At 43.3% G+C, this 17,666-nt stretch overlaps 1 protein-coding gene across 1 annotated transcript in view; it reads left to right on the top strand.

The window, feature by feature from the left end:
- Positions 1 to 17,666, top strand: part of SEL1L2 (SEL1L2 adaptor subunit of SYVN1 ubiquitin ligase) — a 69,090-nt gene that overhangs the window by 30,544 nt on the left and 20,880 nt on the right. The window contains exons 11-13 of the mRNA XM_062202274.1: positions 239 to 316; positions 13,644 to 13,706; positions 14,273 to 14,360. Of these exons, the coding sequence (XP_062058258.1) occupies positions 239 to 316; positions 13,644 to 13,706; positions 14,273 to 14,360 (229 nt within the window). The remainder of the gene's footprint in view (positions 1 to 238; positions 317 to 13,643; positions 13,707 to 14,272; positions 14,361 to 17,666) is intronic.

A 17,666-nucleotide genomic window follows, 5' to 3' on the forward strand; every position in this document is an offset into this window, starting at 1 on the left:
ACCTACAAGGGAGACTTGAATAGAGTTCCAGGTACCTGGCTTTGATCTGGCCCAACCCTGGCCATTGCAGACATTTGGGGGAGTGAACTAGTGGATAAAAGATTCTCTCTCTTTCTTTCTCTGCCTCTCCCTCTCTCTCTGTAACTCTGCTTTTCAAATAAATAAATCTTTTATAAAAATTCATTTTTTATCACATTCCAATTCCTGTTTGTTACATCCTCTTTTCCTTTTTTCCTAGATGTATTTAGAGGGGAATGCTGCTGCACCACAAAATAATGCTACTGCCTTCAAGTACTTTGCTATGGCAGCCAGTAAGGTATGTCCTCAACGCATTGCTGTAAACACATAAAACCAATTGGCTTTTAGTACATGCAGACTGGAGCCCAAGAGAGTTGGCTTTGCTGTCCCAAGCCTGGATAATAGGACTGGAGAGAGTTTTGTGTCCTAGAGAAATCCAGTATTATTGACAATAAATGTGGGGTTGGGGGAGATATGATTTATCTTCCTGGTAAATGAAAAATGGCAGTGACTTATGCTACCCTAGTAGGAGCCAGCAGGAAACCATTTAGAAACTCGACTTCCCCCATCCTCTGAGGTAGATAAAACCATCTAGCTTAGAAATAGAGAATAAAAGAGATGAGGACAGAGAAAGGGGAAAATTCAATCAATAAATACAATAAGTTCAAGGCAAAGACAGCCAAGAAATATCGTTTTCTCCTGTCGGATCTTAACCACAGGCCAAAATCTCCCTTGCCCAAGCCAGAGGTTTTCAAGGAAGCAGCCATAGCAAGGTGATTGAGAACATAATTTTGGAGATAGAACTTGTTAGTTTAGGATTTTTAGTGTCCAAGCAATGCATACAGACAACTGGTCAAGGGAGAAAAGACTTTTCTTGTAGATAGGACAGCATGGTAAGGGGAAATAAGTTTTCAGTGGGTGAAGGATCTGAGGTGAGACATCAGCCTGCCACACAGCAGGCAGTAGCCCCTTTTTATTCTACTTGTTAGAGAAAGTTCACACGGATGTGCAGAGTACAGTATCACTCATGATAAGGTAGGCCTGATTGTGCAGAAAGCCTTGTTGGCAGTTGTTAATTGAAGCCAAAAATGATTTATAAGATATGGTTCTGTCAGTTTGGTATGTCCCAGGAGAGGCACTCATAAAAGTTGGTACTGGGCCAGTGGAATACCGAGTTGTGAAATAACACCAATGTCTATGGATATCTACTTGCACCCAGTTCTGTCAGTTTTGAAATGAACTATTTTTGCCCCCAAGGCCCAGCAAATCCGAACAAATCCTATGCCTATGTCCACTCAGCGGCAATTCCTAAGGTGGCTAGGACAGTTATTAGGGTGACAGCTCTTTCACTGTGAATATTTGTGGTTAGAGAAATTGGTAGAGACTGGTTCTTGGGAGCCACATTAACATTGGGTGGAGTGGGGGCCAGCGCCATGGTGCAGTGGGTTAATCCTCCGCCTGAGGCGCCAGCATTCCATGTGGGAGCCGGTTCTAGTCCTGGCTGCCCCTCTTCCTGTCCAGCTCTCTGCTATGGCCCAGGAAAGCAGTAGAAGATGGCGCCAGCTGTTGCGGCCATCTGGGGAGTAAGCCAGCAGAAGGAGGACCTTTCTCTCTGTCTCTCCATCTCTCTGTCTGTAACTCTACCTCTCAAATAAATAAAATCTTAAAAAAAATTTGCATGGTGTGTGTGTGTGTGTATGTGTGTGGTGGTCAGAAGCACAAGAGTCCAGTTAGTGAGGAGACAGAGATAAGTATTGGTCCCACAAAGGAAAAGATCCCCTGTGAATTATGATGAGGCTGGGAATCTCCCTAAGGAAGGCACCCCACTGACTCTCATCTTGATGAACCGAGAGGAGGCCTGGCCTTGATAGGAGGTTAGTAAAGAGTGGTATCTCTATTACAGTTCTACCTGCAATGGCAACAAAGACCCTAGGCCATCCCCTCAGATCAGGTTTTTGGCAGAGTGGGCAAGGATTCTTTGGAAGCCAGCTTTTGTCAGGATTTTGATTGCCAAATGCCCTGACTTTATGCATCTAAAACAGGTGTTATTTGGGGTTAGAATGGACTTGTTGGTTCTCTTTGATGGCAGATCATCATGTAAAGCAGCATTTAGTATCAGAGGAAACCTGAGCTAGAAATTCATGGGATGTTTTGACATTTTCTTTTTCTCTGAGTTGAGACAGTGTCCATGAGGCGAACAGTGTCCTTTCAGGTAAAAATCAAACATGTCAGTCACCTTATACCATCAGTCTGTCTGTTTATTTATCTGAAGTTTCCCATCTCTCCTTTTATCTGATTTAGGTCTTGCATTGTGAAGGGGATTGGTATACTGAAGGCGGCAGTCTGCTATTTCCTGTAGGGACTACTTTCCTGTTACTTTTATGTGTGGGGCTGAGGGCTGACTCTAAGCAAGGGAAAGCAGCTGGTGGCTTTGCAGAACAAAAGTGCCCATTTACCTTCCTTCCTTTCTTTCTTTCTTTCTTCCTTTCTTTCTTTCTTTCTTTCTTTCTCTCTCTCTCTTTCTCTCTTTCTCTCTTTCCCTCTTTCCCTTCCTTCCTTCCTTCCTTCCTTCCTTCCTTCCTTCCTTTCTTTCTTCCCTTCCTTCCTTCCTTCCTTCCTTCCTTCCTTCCTTCCTTCCTTCCTTCCTTCCTTCCTTCTTCCTTTCTTCTTCAGTCTAAGGCTGTGCAGCCAGAACGATATGTGTGCACCTTTCACATGGCTGCCAGGTAACTGCACTCCTGATGTGGATGTGCTGCCCAGGAGTAGAGACTTCTTGTAGGTCTACATGGACAGACCCTGCTCTGAAACACTAGCCAGGGGAGTGTGGTGAGCAAGGATGGAAGTGCAGTCAGGGAGGGCAGCCAGATCCCTATCCCAGTGACATTTCAGCTGCAGTCAAACACTGGACATGAGAGAGTGCTTATCCCCACTGTCCCCCACATCACACAACCAACATAACATGCAGGACAAGCTATGTCTGGTATAAAGCAGTGAGCAAGTATCTGCTTCTGGAATCATGTCCCTTTGACCCTAGAGTGCAAAGCATCAGATCTTTATATAAGCACAACATAAGTTGCGTGTTCTTCTGTTGTCAGAGGCGTAAATCATTTGATCAAAAAAATGGTAATAATTCATGTAATCTGAGTGTTTTAAATAAATCTAATCAGAGTTAAAGTGATCTCTCCAACAGTTAAATAGGCAGATAATGTTAACTCCTTTAAGACTCAGTTACTCAGGTAATTGGGACCTAATAACGAAAACAGAAAACATGAGAAACCTTCCCCAAGACACACAAAAATTTTGTTACCTAGGTCAGTTATGAAAACACAGAGTGGCCGGCACTGTGGCTCACTTGACTAATCCTCCGCCTGTGGCGCCGGCACCCCGGATTCTAGTCCCGGTTGGGGTGCCAGGTACTAGTCCTGGTTGCTCCTCTTCCAGTCCAGCTCTCTGCTGTGGCCCGTGAGGGCAGTGGAGGATAGGCCAGGTGCTTGGGTCCCTGCACCCACATGGGAGACTGGGGTTGGGGGGAGCACCCGGCTCCTGGCTTTGGATCAGCGCAGCGCCAGCCGCGGTGGCCATTGGGGGAGTGAACCGGCGGAGGAAGGACCTTTCTCTCTGTCTTTCTCTCACTGTCTATAACTCTACCTGTCAAATAAAAAAAGAAAACACAGAGCAACTTCGATTAAAAAGATTGGTAAATGATATCAACATATAAAGCAGTTTTTTAATTTTGGAGAAATTGAGTAGAAAACAGGTATATAAAATACTCTACCAAAGTGTTATAAGCCCCAGAAATCTTGGGAAAATCTTACAAACCATTCAAGCATAGTATCAACAATGTTTATGTTAAAAGACATAGCCCCATTAATCTAACTATAAATATTTTTAGAGAATCACTGTGGATGGCAAAAGAGTTAAAACAGTCATGATTACAATACCAACTTAGCAGTTTATAGCATGTTAGAAAGCATAGTGGGGCCAGCGCCACGGCTCACTAGGCTAATCCTCCACCTGTGGCACCAGCACCCTGGGGTTCTAGTCCCGGTTGGGGCGCCGGATTCTGTCCCGGTTGCTCCTCTTCCAGTCCAGCTCTCTGCTGTGGCCCAGGAAGGCAGTGGAGAATGGCCCAAGTGCTTGGGCCCTGCACCCGCATGGGAGACCAGGAGGAAGCACTTGGCTCCAGGCTTCAGATCGGCGCAGCGCTGGCCGCAGCGTGCCAGCCACAGCGGCCATTTGTGGGGTGAACCAACGGAAAGGAAGACCTTTCTCACTGTCTCTCTCTCTCACGTTCTAACTCTGCCTGTCAAAAAGAAAAGAAAAGAAAAAAAAAGAAAAGAAAAGAAAGCACAGCAGGGTTTCACAGACCTTCATCTTTTTAGGTCTCAGGACCTATAAAGCAAGGGGCAGTGCTGACTGGGGAGCTCTGAGTTTAACAAGGCACATAGTGGCCCCAGTCATAGAGCAGAGGTATCTGAAATAGGTGGGTAAAGGAATTTTTATAATTTAGCAAGCAAGAAAAGGTAAAGCCTCTGGATCTAAGAGATCAGGAGGTTTCTCTTTGTTCATCTAGAAAAGTCTTAAGAGGTAGTTGGAAAATAAGACCCTCAAGGGGGTCTAGTGAGTGATTAAAAAAAACAGTAGTTTAAGACAAACCATTTAAGACCAGTTTTGTCGGTGTTTTTTGTTTTGTTTTGTTTGTTTTTTCTAATTGTGGCAAAAGAGGTAGGGGAAATGAGGCACGTGGCATTCTTTGGTAGGAGATAAGTAAAGATTTTAGGACTGCTTCCTAATAGATATGACATCCCCTTCTCCCTCTTGCCACTCCTGACCTTTGAGACTGGATGAGGAGAGGTAGCAAATGGGAAGGAGAGAGACAGAGACAGAGAGAGAAAGGAGTGCCTGAGTGGGTGTGACCAAAAGATGAAAAGCAGACAAAGGAGAGAAAGGCCACAGGGACTAGTTTAAAGGAAAAAGTGCGCAAGCTTCAGCCTCCATGACATTTTGGCAAAGAAACTTTGGTTGCCACTAGATAAGGCAGGAGAAAGGATAGAAGTAGGCCAGACATGCAGCATTCCTCAGGGTGAGGTTGCTTAGGACTTATCACTGCTCTTGTTTTCTTACGACTGGCTCTGTCAAATATATTATCAGAGAGGGCTGAAATGGAAGTTTTGTCTTTGCATGAAAAAGAATTTAGATGTGAGACAGACTGGCAGTAAGCAAGGCAGTGAGGTTTAATGGAGTAGGGCATCTGTCAGAATGGATGGGCACCTCTCCATATGCAGCCAGAGAGATAGAGTATGGTCATTAAAACTGGGGTAAGCAAAGTTATATACTTTAATGGAAAGAATACATCTCACAGACAAGGTGGGCATCTCAGAAAAGAACTGAGAGTGGTGGCATCCCAGATATGGCCCTTCCCCCCCCCCCCCCCACATATAATGGAAGAGGAACTAAAACATAAACATTCTGGTAGGTGAGTTCATGTGAGTAGGTAAGGCATAGGAATTTCCTGGTGTATTGGGTAGGACCCATGCTGTAGGAGCCCCAGCATTTTAATTTGAGCTACATCCGTAAAAAGACACCTGGACATTAACAATAACTTCTGTGCCAGCCACATCATGGTGAGACAAAATAAGGATGGGTAGTAGGGAGTGAGCAGCTGGGGGCCACTGTTATGAGCTTGAATGGACAGTGCGGGGAGAAAGAAGGGGACTGAGAAGAAGGTTTGGAAGGTGAGGAAAATTTCTCAGCTGAGTGCTGAGGTAGCATAAGGAGGAGGAGGAGGAGGGAGAGGGGCATGATGGCAGGATCAAAGTCAGGATCAGACATTAGAGGTTTGATCATTTCCCTGAGAAGGAGATGTGATAGGTGATGCAAGACTGACGGAGTGAAGGGCGATTATGGAGATAGAAGAATGTCCATACATAGGGAACCTTGAACCATTTTCCATTGTGATTGATGAAGTTGTCTAAATCTCAAAGAATTTGGAATTCAAAGGTCCTATTTTTGGGTCACTGACTATTATTATATAATTTATATTGTGGCCAAACTGAGTTACAGAAAAAGATATGTCCCAGATGAGACAAGGTGAATTTACATGTGGAGAGTGGAGATAAGTCCCAGAGAGTGAGGGAGAGAAGCAGGCATCCCCAGATCTTTTGGATTAGACTGTCTCTTCCTGGCATCCCGAGAGAGAGAGAGCGGTCAGGCCAGAATGGGCCAGTGCCTCAGACTGGAGGAGAGACCTGACCAAGCTAGGACTTCAGATGGGTGCATAGGTGATACAAAGCCCTCCAGACTAGATTCAGAAGGGCTCAGGGCTCACTTGGTCTCCCAGAAATTTAGCCAGTGTGGTATGTTGAAAATGCATTGGAGGCCGGTGCCACGACTCACTTGGCTAATCCTCCGCCTGCGGCGCTGGCACCCCGGGTTCTAGTCCCAGTCGGGGCGCTGGATTCTGTCCTGGTTGCTCCTTTTCCAGTCCAGCTCTCTGCTGTGGCCCAGGAAGGCAGTGGAGGATGGCCCAAGTGCTTGGGCCCTGCACCCTCATGGGAGACCAGGAGGAAGCACCTGGCTCCTGGCTTCGGATCGGCGCAGTGCGCCGGCCACAGCACTCCAGCAGTAGCGGCCTTTTGTGGGGTGAACCAACAGAAAAAGGAAGACCTTTCTATCTGTCTCTCTCTCTCTCTCACTGTCTAACTCTGACTGTCAAAAAAATTTTTAAAAAGTGCATTGGAGAAGTGGAGTTTCCGCATGGATAAACCCCCTCAAAATTGCCTTCCCAGGTTTGGCACCAAATGTTAGGTTTAGGGTTTTTAGAGTCTGAAAAAGGTATAGATACGGCCAATCATAGCAGAAAAGACTTTTATTATACTCAGGACAGCACGGTAGGTGGAAGTAAGGTTTCAGCCTCCCAGACACTGAGCAGGGGGTCAGCCTGCCGAACAGGCCCTCTTTTTAAGCTACTAGTTAGAGGAAGGCTATGTGGACATGCAGAATACCACATCACCCATGATAAGGTGGGCACACATAAGCAGAAAACCTTGTTGGCAGTTGTTAATCAAAGCTGATGATTTACAACATAGGATTCTGTCAGTTTAGTATGTCTCAAGAGAGGCACTCATAAAAATTGGTGTCAGGCCAGTAGTACGCTGGGTTGTGAAATAACATCAAAGTCTAGGGTTATCTCATTGCATCCAGTTCTATTAGGTTTTTTTTTTTCTTAAAGATTTATTTTATTTATTTGAAAGGCAGAGTTACAGATAGAGGTAGAGAGGAGGTCTTCTATCTGCTGGTTCACTCCCCAGATGCCTGCAATGGCAGGAGCTGAGCCAATCCAAAGCCAGGAGCTTCTTCCAGGTCTCCCATGTGGGTGCAAGGGCCCAAGGACTTGTGCCATCTTCCACAACTTTCCCAGGAGCATTAGCAGGGAGCTGGATCAGAAGTGGAGCAGCCAGAACTCAAACTGGCACCCATACGGTATGCCAGCGCTGGAGGTCAGGGCTTTAATCTGCTGTGCCGTAGCACCAGTCACAGTTCTATCAGTTTTGAGATTTATTTGTGCCCACGGATCCAGACAGAACCTCTGGCTTGAATGTCAGCTCTGCATTGTGGCCGTGGACCAACTATTTAACTTCTCTGTGCCTCAATTTTCCCATCTCACAAATGGGACTATAAGATTTGCATGATATTGCTATTGTTAGGATCTGTAAAAAAAAAAATGTGAATAGAAAGTATTACAACAGTACCTGGTGCATAGTGGATGCTGTCTATCAACTCTTACCTTTTTCATTCTTGGTCCAGTTAGGTTGAGAGAACTTTGAAGCATATCCAAGGCAGAACAGATTGAAACTATGAGAGAATACAGATACGATACAACACTTGGCCCTCCATATCCATAGGTTCTATATCCATGGATTCAACCAACTGAATATTGAAAATATTTTTTAAAAAATAAGAAATGTGTTTGTACCAAATGTTTCCAGGCTTTTTTCCGTGCCATTTTTCCTGAAAATATTCAGGTGTAACAGTTATTTACATAGCATTTGCATTGTGTTAGGTATTATAAATACTCTGGATTTGATTTAAAGTGTACAGGAGGGAAGCAGACATTTAGCCTAGAGGTTATGACACCAATCCCACATCAGAGTACCTGGGTTCAATTCCCAGCTCTGGCTCCTGATTCCAACTTCCTGCCAATGCAGAGAACCTTGGAGGCAGTGGTGATGGCATAAGTAATTGGGTTTCTACCACCCATTTGAAAGAACTGGATTGCATTTCTAGGTCCCAACTTTGTCCCTGGCTTTTGAAGAGTAAAGCAGCAGATTAGAGTTGGCTCGCCCTATCTCCCTCTATCTCTGTCTCTGTCTCTCTCCCTTCCTCTTTCTCTCCCGCCCCCTTTCTCTGCCTCTCAAATATATAAATGAATTAATTTAATAAAGTACACAGGAGGACTGCATTAGAGTATATGCAAATAGTATGCCATATATATAAGGGACTTGAGCATCTTCAGATGTCAGTATCTATAGGGGTGCTGGAACCAATATCCTATGGATACTGAGGATTGATTGTAATAGCTCTAAGTCTTGGCCTTTGTTGTTAGGCTCAATGATAAAACTTAGTAGACTACTCTGAATCCCTTTAATGCACAAAGAATGTCCTCAACCCAACACCCATCAGCCTGATGTTGGCAAATGGCCTTGATAAACTCTATTCCTGAACAACAGGAAGCATTTTGTTGTCCCGCAATTTCATACTGCAACACTAGCAGTAAAGATGTGCTCAAATCGGAATATTTTCAGCTGTTCTCAGTTTTTAAAAGCCTGCATGCTGCTTTAGGAGCCTATTTATAAATGACTAGCACCTCAAAGCTGCTGCTATTGTGGTGTAAATTACTGAGAAGGATAGTACCCAGCTCCTCTCCCTTGTAATTTACATGAAATTGTTGCTTGGCAAGACAATTATCTGTAGTACCACTAGATTAGGAGGATAAGGGAGAGCAGACAGAAAAAGAGGTAACAGGGGAAGATCTCATATAATCTGGCAAATAACATTTATCATCCCAAAGGAATAACATCAGGAAGTTGGGTGCATAAATTAGCTCAGATCCCAAGTTGTTCAGGCTCTGCAACCGGCAGTCATCTGGGCTACCTATGTTCTAAGCCTGACCTACCTTCCTTTATGAAAGAATCCTGAAATTGTATTTGAAGTGATTATTCTGATCATTATTAGGTGGACATGGCCTCTGAGTCCTCTGTACAGTTTGTTAGATTTCTCACGCATAATCTTTCGCTACTTTTTAAAATAAACTGCTGCCTTTTGAATTTGTTTTAATATTATATAGGGATACTTCAAAAGGCTTATGTTAATTTTGGTGCAAAAATTTTTGGAATCCATGTATAGTTTTTTCATCCATGGGAGCTTTTTGATGACCCCTTCATATTAGTACCAGTGACACAGGCCAGTTGGGAACCCTGCATGTCCCACACCCCCACAGTCTCAGGAAGGTCCTTGGCTTCAGTAAGCCAATAAACTGAAAGCAAGAGAGTTTTATTAAAGAAAGTGGCAAAGAACAGACTACTCCACAAACAGAGCAGCAGCACTATGTGCTGTTGGATTTCTACATTATAGGGGCCAGGAAACATAAGTTTCTAGGCAGAATATTTATTTTATTTCTGGGAAAAGGTGACTGCCAGAAATTAGGGATCCATCTCTTTCCTCTCCTTAATACTGTCATGTCATAGGTTACCATGTCGATTGTAAACTGTCATGGGGCAAGAGGGAGTGTTTTTTGTTTTTGTTTTTGTTTTACTGTACTAATGCATTTCAATGAAAGTATAATGTGGCTAGGTCAGTCAGGTGTGGACACCATGTTGGATCCAATTGATTTGAACCAGTTCCATTGCCTGAATCTTAAATTAGTAACCTTCACATCAAAATCTGTATGTCCATTTTTTTCTTGGAAAATAGCAAGAGCTGACCATATGAGGAACAGCTATTACCTTTAAATGGGGCATTTGCTCTTTGGTTTACCAGGATCTTCACCATTGTCTCCATTGTCTGGCTTAAAGTACTGATAATACTTGCATGGCTCCTGGAGGTTTCTGAGTTGGCCATGTCTACCTTAGTGAGTTCTAAACGCAATCACTGGCCCTTAAGCAGCTGGTGAGTAATCCAACGAGCCCTTGGTTTCCCTGGCACTCTCTTAGAGAGAAAGCAGTTTGTGCCCACTGTTCTCACTTTCTCCTTCTTCTTTCCCTTCTTCCTTGCCTCCTGTCATTCACCTTCTCTTCCCTTCCATTTTTCTCTACATCTGAATGAGGCTAATTAGAAGAAGACAGACTCACTAGCCATCACACTAGGCCTCATGGCTCCCTGAGAAAAGTGACCCAGGGCTCCTAGAAATCCCAGGTAGAAGTGGTCAAGAGAGAAAAGAGAAGATAGCAGAGTTATGTTACCTGTTTTAATGCAGATGGACTGTCCTTAAGAACTCTTACAATAGTGCGTCCTTGGCTATGCATAGGCTCAAAAGCTGGAGTCTTGAAACAGGTTTGTTTTTTTTTTTTTTTTAAGATTTATTTATTTATTTATTTGAAAGGCAAAGTTACAGAAAGAGAAAGAGAGAGAGAGAGAGAGAGAGAGAGAGAGAGAGAGAGAATCTTCCATCTGCTGCTTCACTACCCAAATGTCCACAATGGCCGGAGCTGGGCCAATCCTGAAGCCAGAAACCAGGAGCATCTACTGGGTCTCCCACAGGGGTGCCAGGGCCCAAGCACTTGGGCCATATTCTGCTGCTTTCCGAGGCACATTAGCAGGGAGCTGCATCAGAAGTGGAGCAGGGGCTGGCGCCGTGGCTCACTTGGTTAATCCTCTGCCTGCAGTGCCAGCATCCCATATGGACACTGGGTTCTAGTCGCGATTGCTCCTCTTCCAGTCCAGCTTTCTGCTGTGGCCCAGGAGGGCAGAGGAGGATGGCCCAAGTGCTTGGGCACCTGCATCCACATGGGAGACCAGGAAGAAGTACCTGGTTCCTGGCTTCAGATCGGTGCAGTGCCGGCCATAGCGACTATTTGGGGAGTGAACCAACGGAAAGAAGACCTTTCTCTCTGTCTCTATCTCTCTCACTGTCTATAGCTGTCAAATAAATTTAAAAAAAAAAAGTGGAATAACTGGGATATCAACCAGTGCCCATATGGGATGCCAGCCCTGTTACCTGCTATGCCATATCACTGGCCCCTTGAAAAAAGAGTCTGAAATATATATTCTCCATTTATGTGATATTTCTGTGTGTCACTGAAGAGTACTTTGATTGTTTCCACAATAACTAAAATTAGATGATAGGAATTTTGAAGAAATTTCTATCAGAATTTAAGTTCCTGAGGAAATACTATAAACCTATAAAACTTGCTAAATGAAAGTGACCAGGTATGGTTCCTTACTCAGTGGCTACAAGGTAAAAGGCATGATAGGATGTGGAAGGGAAAAGTAAGTTTTCCCAGAGTGAGCATTTAGCCTGGTGGTTATAGATGCCTGCATCCCACTTAGGAGTGCCTGGGTTCAATACCCAGCTCAGGCTCCTGACTCCAGCTTCCTGCCAGTAGAAAGCCTGGGAGGTGATGGCTCAGTAATTGAGTTCATGCTCTCATGTGGGAGACCCAAATTCAGTTGCTGGCTTCTAGCAATGGCCTGGCTCAGCCCCAGCTGTTGGAAGTATTTGGGAAGTGAGCCAGTAAATGAGAATGCACTCTCTCTTCTCTCTCTCTCCCTTCCCACACACTCTATACCGCTCAAATAATTTTTTTTTTAATTTTTGGATAGACAGAGTGGACAATGAGAGAGAGAGAGAGAGAGACAGAGAGAAAGGTCTTCCCTTTCCGTTGGTTCACCCTTCAATGGCCGCTGCAGCCAGTGCGCTGCGGCCGGCACACCATGCTGATCCGAAGCCAGGAGCCAGGTGCTTCTCCTGGTCTCCCATGAGGGTGCAGGACCCAAGCACTTGGGCCATCCTCCACTGCACTCCAGGGCCACAGCAGAGAGCTGGACTGGAAGAGGAGCAACCAGGACATAATCCGGCGCCACAACCGGGACTAGAATCCAGTGTGCTGGTGCCTATTGAGCCACGGCGCCAGCCTCAAATAAATTTTAAAAATATATTTTTAAATTTAAGTGAGTTTCCCAGTTGAAGAAATCACTTTCAAGGTTCATTCTTCATCCAGGATTGATATGTTAAATATCAATATAAAGATATGTTAAATAATAAATAAGCCAAATACTCTCTTCCTTAGAATAGTCAGAATACTAATATGGAAAACAGCAGGTTAAGCCATCATTTGGGATGCCCACAACCTTTTTTGGAGTCCCATCTGCACTTCCAATACAGCTTCCTGCTAATGTGTGCCCTGGAAGACACCAAATGATGGCTTAAGCACTTGGGCCCCTGCCACCTGTGTGGGAGACCTGGATTAAATTCTTAACTCCTTAATTTGGCCTGATCCAATCCTGGCTGTTGCAGACATTTGGAAAGTGAACCAGCAGATGGAAGATTTTTATGTCTCTCCCTGTGGATATAAATAAATAAAATAAAGAAAAACATGATAATTTAGCATCTGAAAAAGAAAACATGGGTGATGTTATAAACAGTCAAAATGGAATAAAGTAATATATACCAATAAAGCTTTTCTTTGTAAAAGAAACTATTTTATTTATTTGAAAGAGTGACAGAGATAGAGAGAGGTCTTCCATCCCACTGGTTCACTCTCTAAATGACCACAACAGCCAGAGCTGAGCTGATCTGAAGCCAGGAGCCAGGAGTCTCCTCTCAGCCTCCCAAGCAGGTGAGGGGCCCAAGGACTTGGGCCATCTTGTACTGCTTTCCCAGGCCATAGCAGAGAACTGGATCGGAAAAGCAGCTGAGGCCTGAACCAGCCACCCATGTGGGATGCCTGCACTACAGGCTGGGGCTTTAACTTACTGTGCCATAGTTCCGGCTCCCAATAAAGCTTTAACTAATTGTAATGTCTGGATTGAAACCCACGAAGAATCCCTAAAATATTATTTGGTAATTTATGTCAACCTCCTTTCAACAAGGTAAGTAACAAGTGTCTGAATTAACTTTCCCCTGTGAAAACACCTATTCATCCTTCAAGACCCAACTCAAGTGTCACTACCCCTGACAACTCAAGCCTTTCAGTTCCTAACCTCTCTGGGCAGTTGAATGTTCCTCCTCTAGGTGCTTATAATACTCAGTCTATTTCTGCTTTAGGACTTACCACAGTTGCCGTGACTTTAGGAAATCTAAAACCTCTCCAAAGCAGGGATCATTGTTTACTCATCTTTTACTTCTTGCCTCCTACCTTTGCCCAATGGAGTCACACACAAGTAAAGTACTAAATAAGTGTTGGATGAAATAATGAAAATAACACTTTCCTTTCCTTCTGCTCCTATCCAGTCAAGAGAGGTTAATGAAAGTGTGAAAGGAGAAGCAAGAGAGGGTCAGAATAATGTGCCAACTACTTTGAGTAATCTCTTACTGGGTACATTTCAAGTATTTTGAATGATTTAGCAGAGTTTTCTTTATTATGATTTCTTCTGGAACTTTATTTGGATTTTAAAAACTCTTCTAGGGCAATGCAATTGGTCTTCATGGACTTGGTCTTCTCTATTTTTATGGAAAAGGGGTTCCTGTGGTAAGTTAAATAATTTAATTTTCTTTTCCATGTGTTTCTTGCAATTTATAAAGTAAAATTCATGGTAATTCATTAGTTTAAAGGAATTAATCTATATTACCTGGTTTGCTAGACTATTATATCTGATAAGAGAATAAATAATCCAGTAAAATCTTTGTCAGAGGCACACAGAACAAGCTAATGATAGGAGTAGCAAAGCTAATTATATCTTAGAATCATAGATTCTAAGTAACCTTAGAAATCATTTATCCCCTGAAGATTCATTAATAGAGAATTTTTTCTTCTTAGTTTAACCTTTGTCTTTTGAGTGACCTTCCCTTTATGTGCAACAAAACCTGTCAATGTAGAAAAAGACATAATCTACAGTGCAAATGAAATAATTATCTCCTAATAGAACCTAACATAATAATAAAATAAAATATATAGTATTTCTGATACTGTTTTAATTAGCCTGAATCACATAGGGCATTGATGACACTCTTTTTTTGGGGAAAAAAAAAGGAAGGTAATTGTTACCATGGAGTTATACATAGAACTTTGAATAATACAGTGTAATTATCTTGCAGAATTATGCTGAAGCACTTAAGTACTTTCAGAAAGCTGCAGAGAAAGGATGGCCCAATGCACAGTTCCAATTAGGCTTCATGTACTACTGTAAGTGCTACAAATATGACTGCCTTATTTAGAGTAACATACATATTATTAAGTTTGCTCCTCTGGTAACAAAAATCAAAGGGCTGTTGTGAGTGGTTTAGATAAAACAAGCAGCAATTTGAAGAGGAATTTGAAGAATAAAGGAAAGAACAGCAGTTGACAGGAGGGGGCGGGGAGGTACAGAATCAGGAAGTTTACTTGTTAAAGAAAGATTGTTTTTGTTACCTATGATATTCAGTGCACATAACTGGAAGCAAATATGAAACTCACAAGGTCAGTCTTAGGAAGGTTTGGGAGGCATCAACGTATAGGTGCTAGTAGGAGTAGCTGAGCTTGCAAAGAGAAAAGAGAAAGAGTGTTGGAGGAAGGAACAGTGTGCCGTGGTCAGTGTCCTAGTGAAAGGATAGGTGGAGGAAGAGCAGTCATCATAAGGAATGAAAAAAATGGTGAGAGGAATAGGAAAAAATAATGATCTTTTTACAAAATGTTTTTTTCTGTTCAGGAGTGTCAAATTGTTAAGTCAGCAATAGGAGTCACTGTGTACTTACACCCCATGTGGGATCTGTCCTTAATGTGTTGTCTAATGTGAAGTGATGCTATAACTAGTACTGAAACAGTATTTTTATACTTTGTGTTTCTGCGTGGGTACAAACTGATGAGGTCTTTACTAATTATATACTGAATTGATCTTCTGTATATAAAGATAATTGGAAATGAAAAAAAACAACCTGGTGTTAAATTGGAAATGGCATAGAAAATTAATTTATTTTAAAAAAATATTATGTAGTATCTCTGTCTTTAATGTGCTGTACACTGTTATTTAATGCTATAACTAGTACTCCAACGGTAGTTTTTTCACTTTGTGTTGCTATATGGGGCAAACTGTTGAAATCTTTACCTAATATATACTAAACTGATCTTCTGTATATAAAGAGAATTGAAAATGAATCTTGATGTGAATGGAAGGGGAGAGGGAGCGGGAAAGGGGAGGGTTGCGGGCGGGAGGGAAATTATGGGAGGGGGGAAGCCATTGTAACCCATAAGCTGTACTTTGGAAATTTATATTCATTAAATAAAAGTTTAATACATGAAAAAAAAAAGTTTTTTTCTTTTCTTTTCTTTTTCTTTTTTTTTTTTTTTTTTTTTGACAGGCAGAGTGGATAGTGAGAGAGAGAGAGAGAAAGGTCTTCCTTTTTGCCATTGGTTCATCCTCCAATGGCCGCTGCAGCTGGCGCATCGTGCCGATCTGAAGCCAGGAGCCAGGTGCTTGTCCTGGTCTCCCATGCGGGTGCAGGGCCCAAGCACTTGGGCCATCCTCCACTGCACTCCCGGGCCATAGCAGAGAGCTGGCCTGGAAGAGGGGCAACCAGGGTAGAATCCGGCGCCCCAACCGGGACTAGAACCCGGTGTGCCGGCGCCGCAAGGCGGAGGATTAGCCTGTTAAGCCACGGCACTGGCCAAAATGTTTTAAAATTTTATTTAAGTTATGTGAGTTTCATGTCTTACATGTGTACAGATTTAGGAATATAGTGATACTTCCCCCCCACCCTCCCTCCCACCCAGGCTCCAACTCTTCTTCTTCCTCCTTCTTACATACCCACTCTTAATTTTTACAAAGATCTATTTTCAGTTTACAATGATTGTAGAGTTAACCCTACACAAAGTAAGAGTTCAACAAATAGTATGAAGAAAAAAATGCTTTATCAACAGAAGAGACAAGAACTATAAACAATCATCGAATCTCAAAATGTCCATTTCACTCCAATACATTATTTTTTAGGTACTCTATTAGTTACATTGGATCAAGGACAACATAAGGTATCTGTCTTTCTGGGACTGGCTTATTTCACTAAGAAAAATAATGATCTTAAGAGTGTCTGCTATGGCCTGGGAGTGCAGTGGAGGATGGCCCAGGTGCTTGGGCCCTGCACCCGCATGGGAGACCAGGACAAGCACCTGGCTCCAGGCTTTGGATCAGCGCAGTGCGCCGGCCACAGTGTGCCGGCCGCAGCGGCCATTGGGGGGTGAACCAACGGAAAAAGAAGACCTTTCTCTCTGTCTCTCTCTCTCTTATTGTCCACTCTGCCTGTCAAAAAAAAAAAAAAAAGAATGTCAAAGGAAGTAGAACTTTCAAGAGAGTGAATGAATGAGCCCCCTGTGAATGTAGTGAGAAACAAGTTTTTTGTTTATTTTGTTTGGTTTATTTATTTGAAAGTCAGAGTTACACAGAGAGAGGACAGGCAGAGAGAGAGAGAGAGAGAGAGAGAGGTCTTCCATCCACTGGTTTATTATCCAAATGGCTGCAACAGCCGGAGCTGCGCTGATCTGAAGCCAGGAGCCAGGAGCTTCTTCCTGGTCTCCCACGTGGGTTCAGGGGCCCAAGGACTTGGGCCATTTTCTACTGCTTTCCCAGGCCATACATAGCAGAGAGCTGGATGGGAAGTGGAGTAGCCGGAACTAGAACCGGCACCCATATGGGATGCTGGCATAACAGGCAGCGGCTTTACCCACTACTGCACGGCACCGGCCCCTGTTTTGCTTAGTTTTTAAAAGAGGGTGAAAAAAAAGATACATTATCCATGAGACTTGGCAATATGGAGAATATTGGTGAGGTTACTGGACTGGATAGAGTGCAAACCATATGACAGTGGGTTAGGGTGTGAATGGAAGATTCACAAGCCATATGACGGTAGGTTAGGGTGTGAGGAAGCAGATGAATAAAAAATATTATTTCAGGGCCGGCGCTCCTGGCTTCTGGCTTTGGATTGGCGCAGCTCAGGCCATTGTGGCCAATTAGGGAGTGAACCATTGGTTGGAAGACCTCTCTCTCCCTCTGCCTCTCCTCTCTCTGTATAACTCTGACTTTCAAATAAATAATAAATCTTTAAAAAATATTATTTCAAAAAGGAGATAGATGGAATTGCTGCTGGAAGAAGATAAAGAACAAAGTGGGAGTTCACTTTAAGATGGTGAAAAACCAGAGCATAACTATAATTGAGGAAGAGAGGTTGAGGCTCTGGGAAAAGTTGAAGATATTAGAATATAACTGGGCCCAGGTAGGTGAGAACAGTCTTGAGAAAGAGGTGAGATTTCTCACCCTAGAAAACTGGAGAAAGGGAGGAAGGCATACTTCAAATGTTAATATGAAGGATTGGAGAGAGACAAGTGAGAAAAGGCAGTGTAGGGTTCTCCTCAATGATCAAGTAGGTACAAAGTTGCTTTCTGAGAGCAAAGGTAGAGTACTTGGAGTAGGAAGTCTCAGCAAGTCATGTAGGTTTGTAATAATCTTTGCGGTGACTGAGAAGG

Source organism: Lepus europaeus, chromosome 10, assembly GCF_033115175.1.
Source record: "Lepus europaeus isolate LE1 chromosome 10, mLepTim1.pri, whole genome shotgun sequence".
Taxonomy (NCBI): Eukaryota; Metazoa; Chordata; class Mammalia; order Lagomorpha; family Leporidae; genus Lepus; species Lepus europaeus.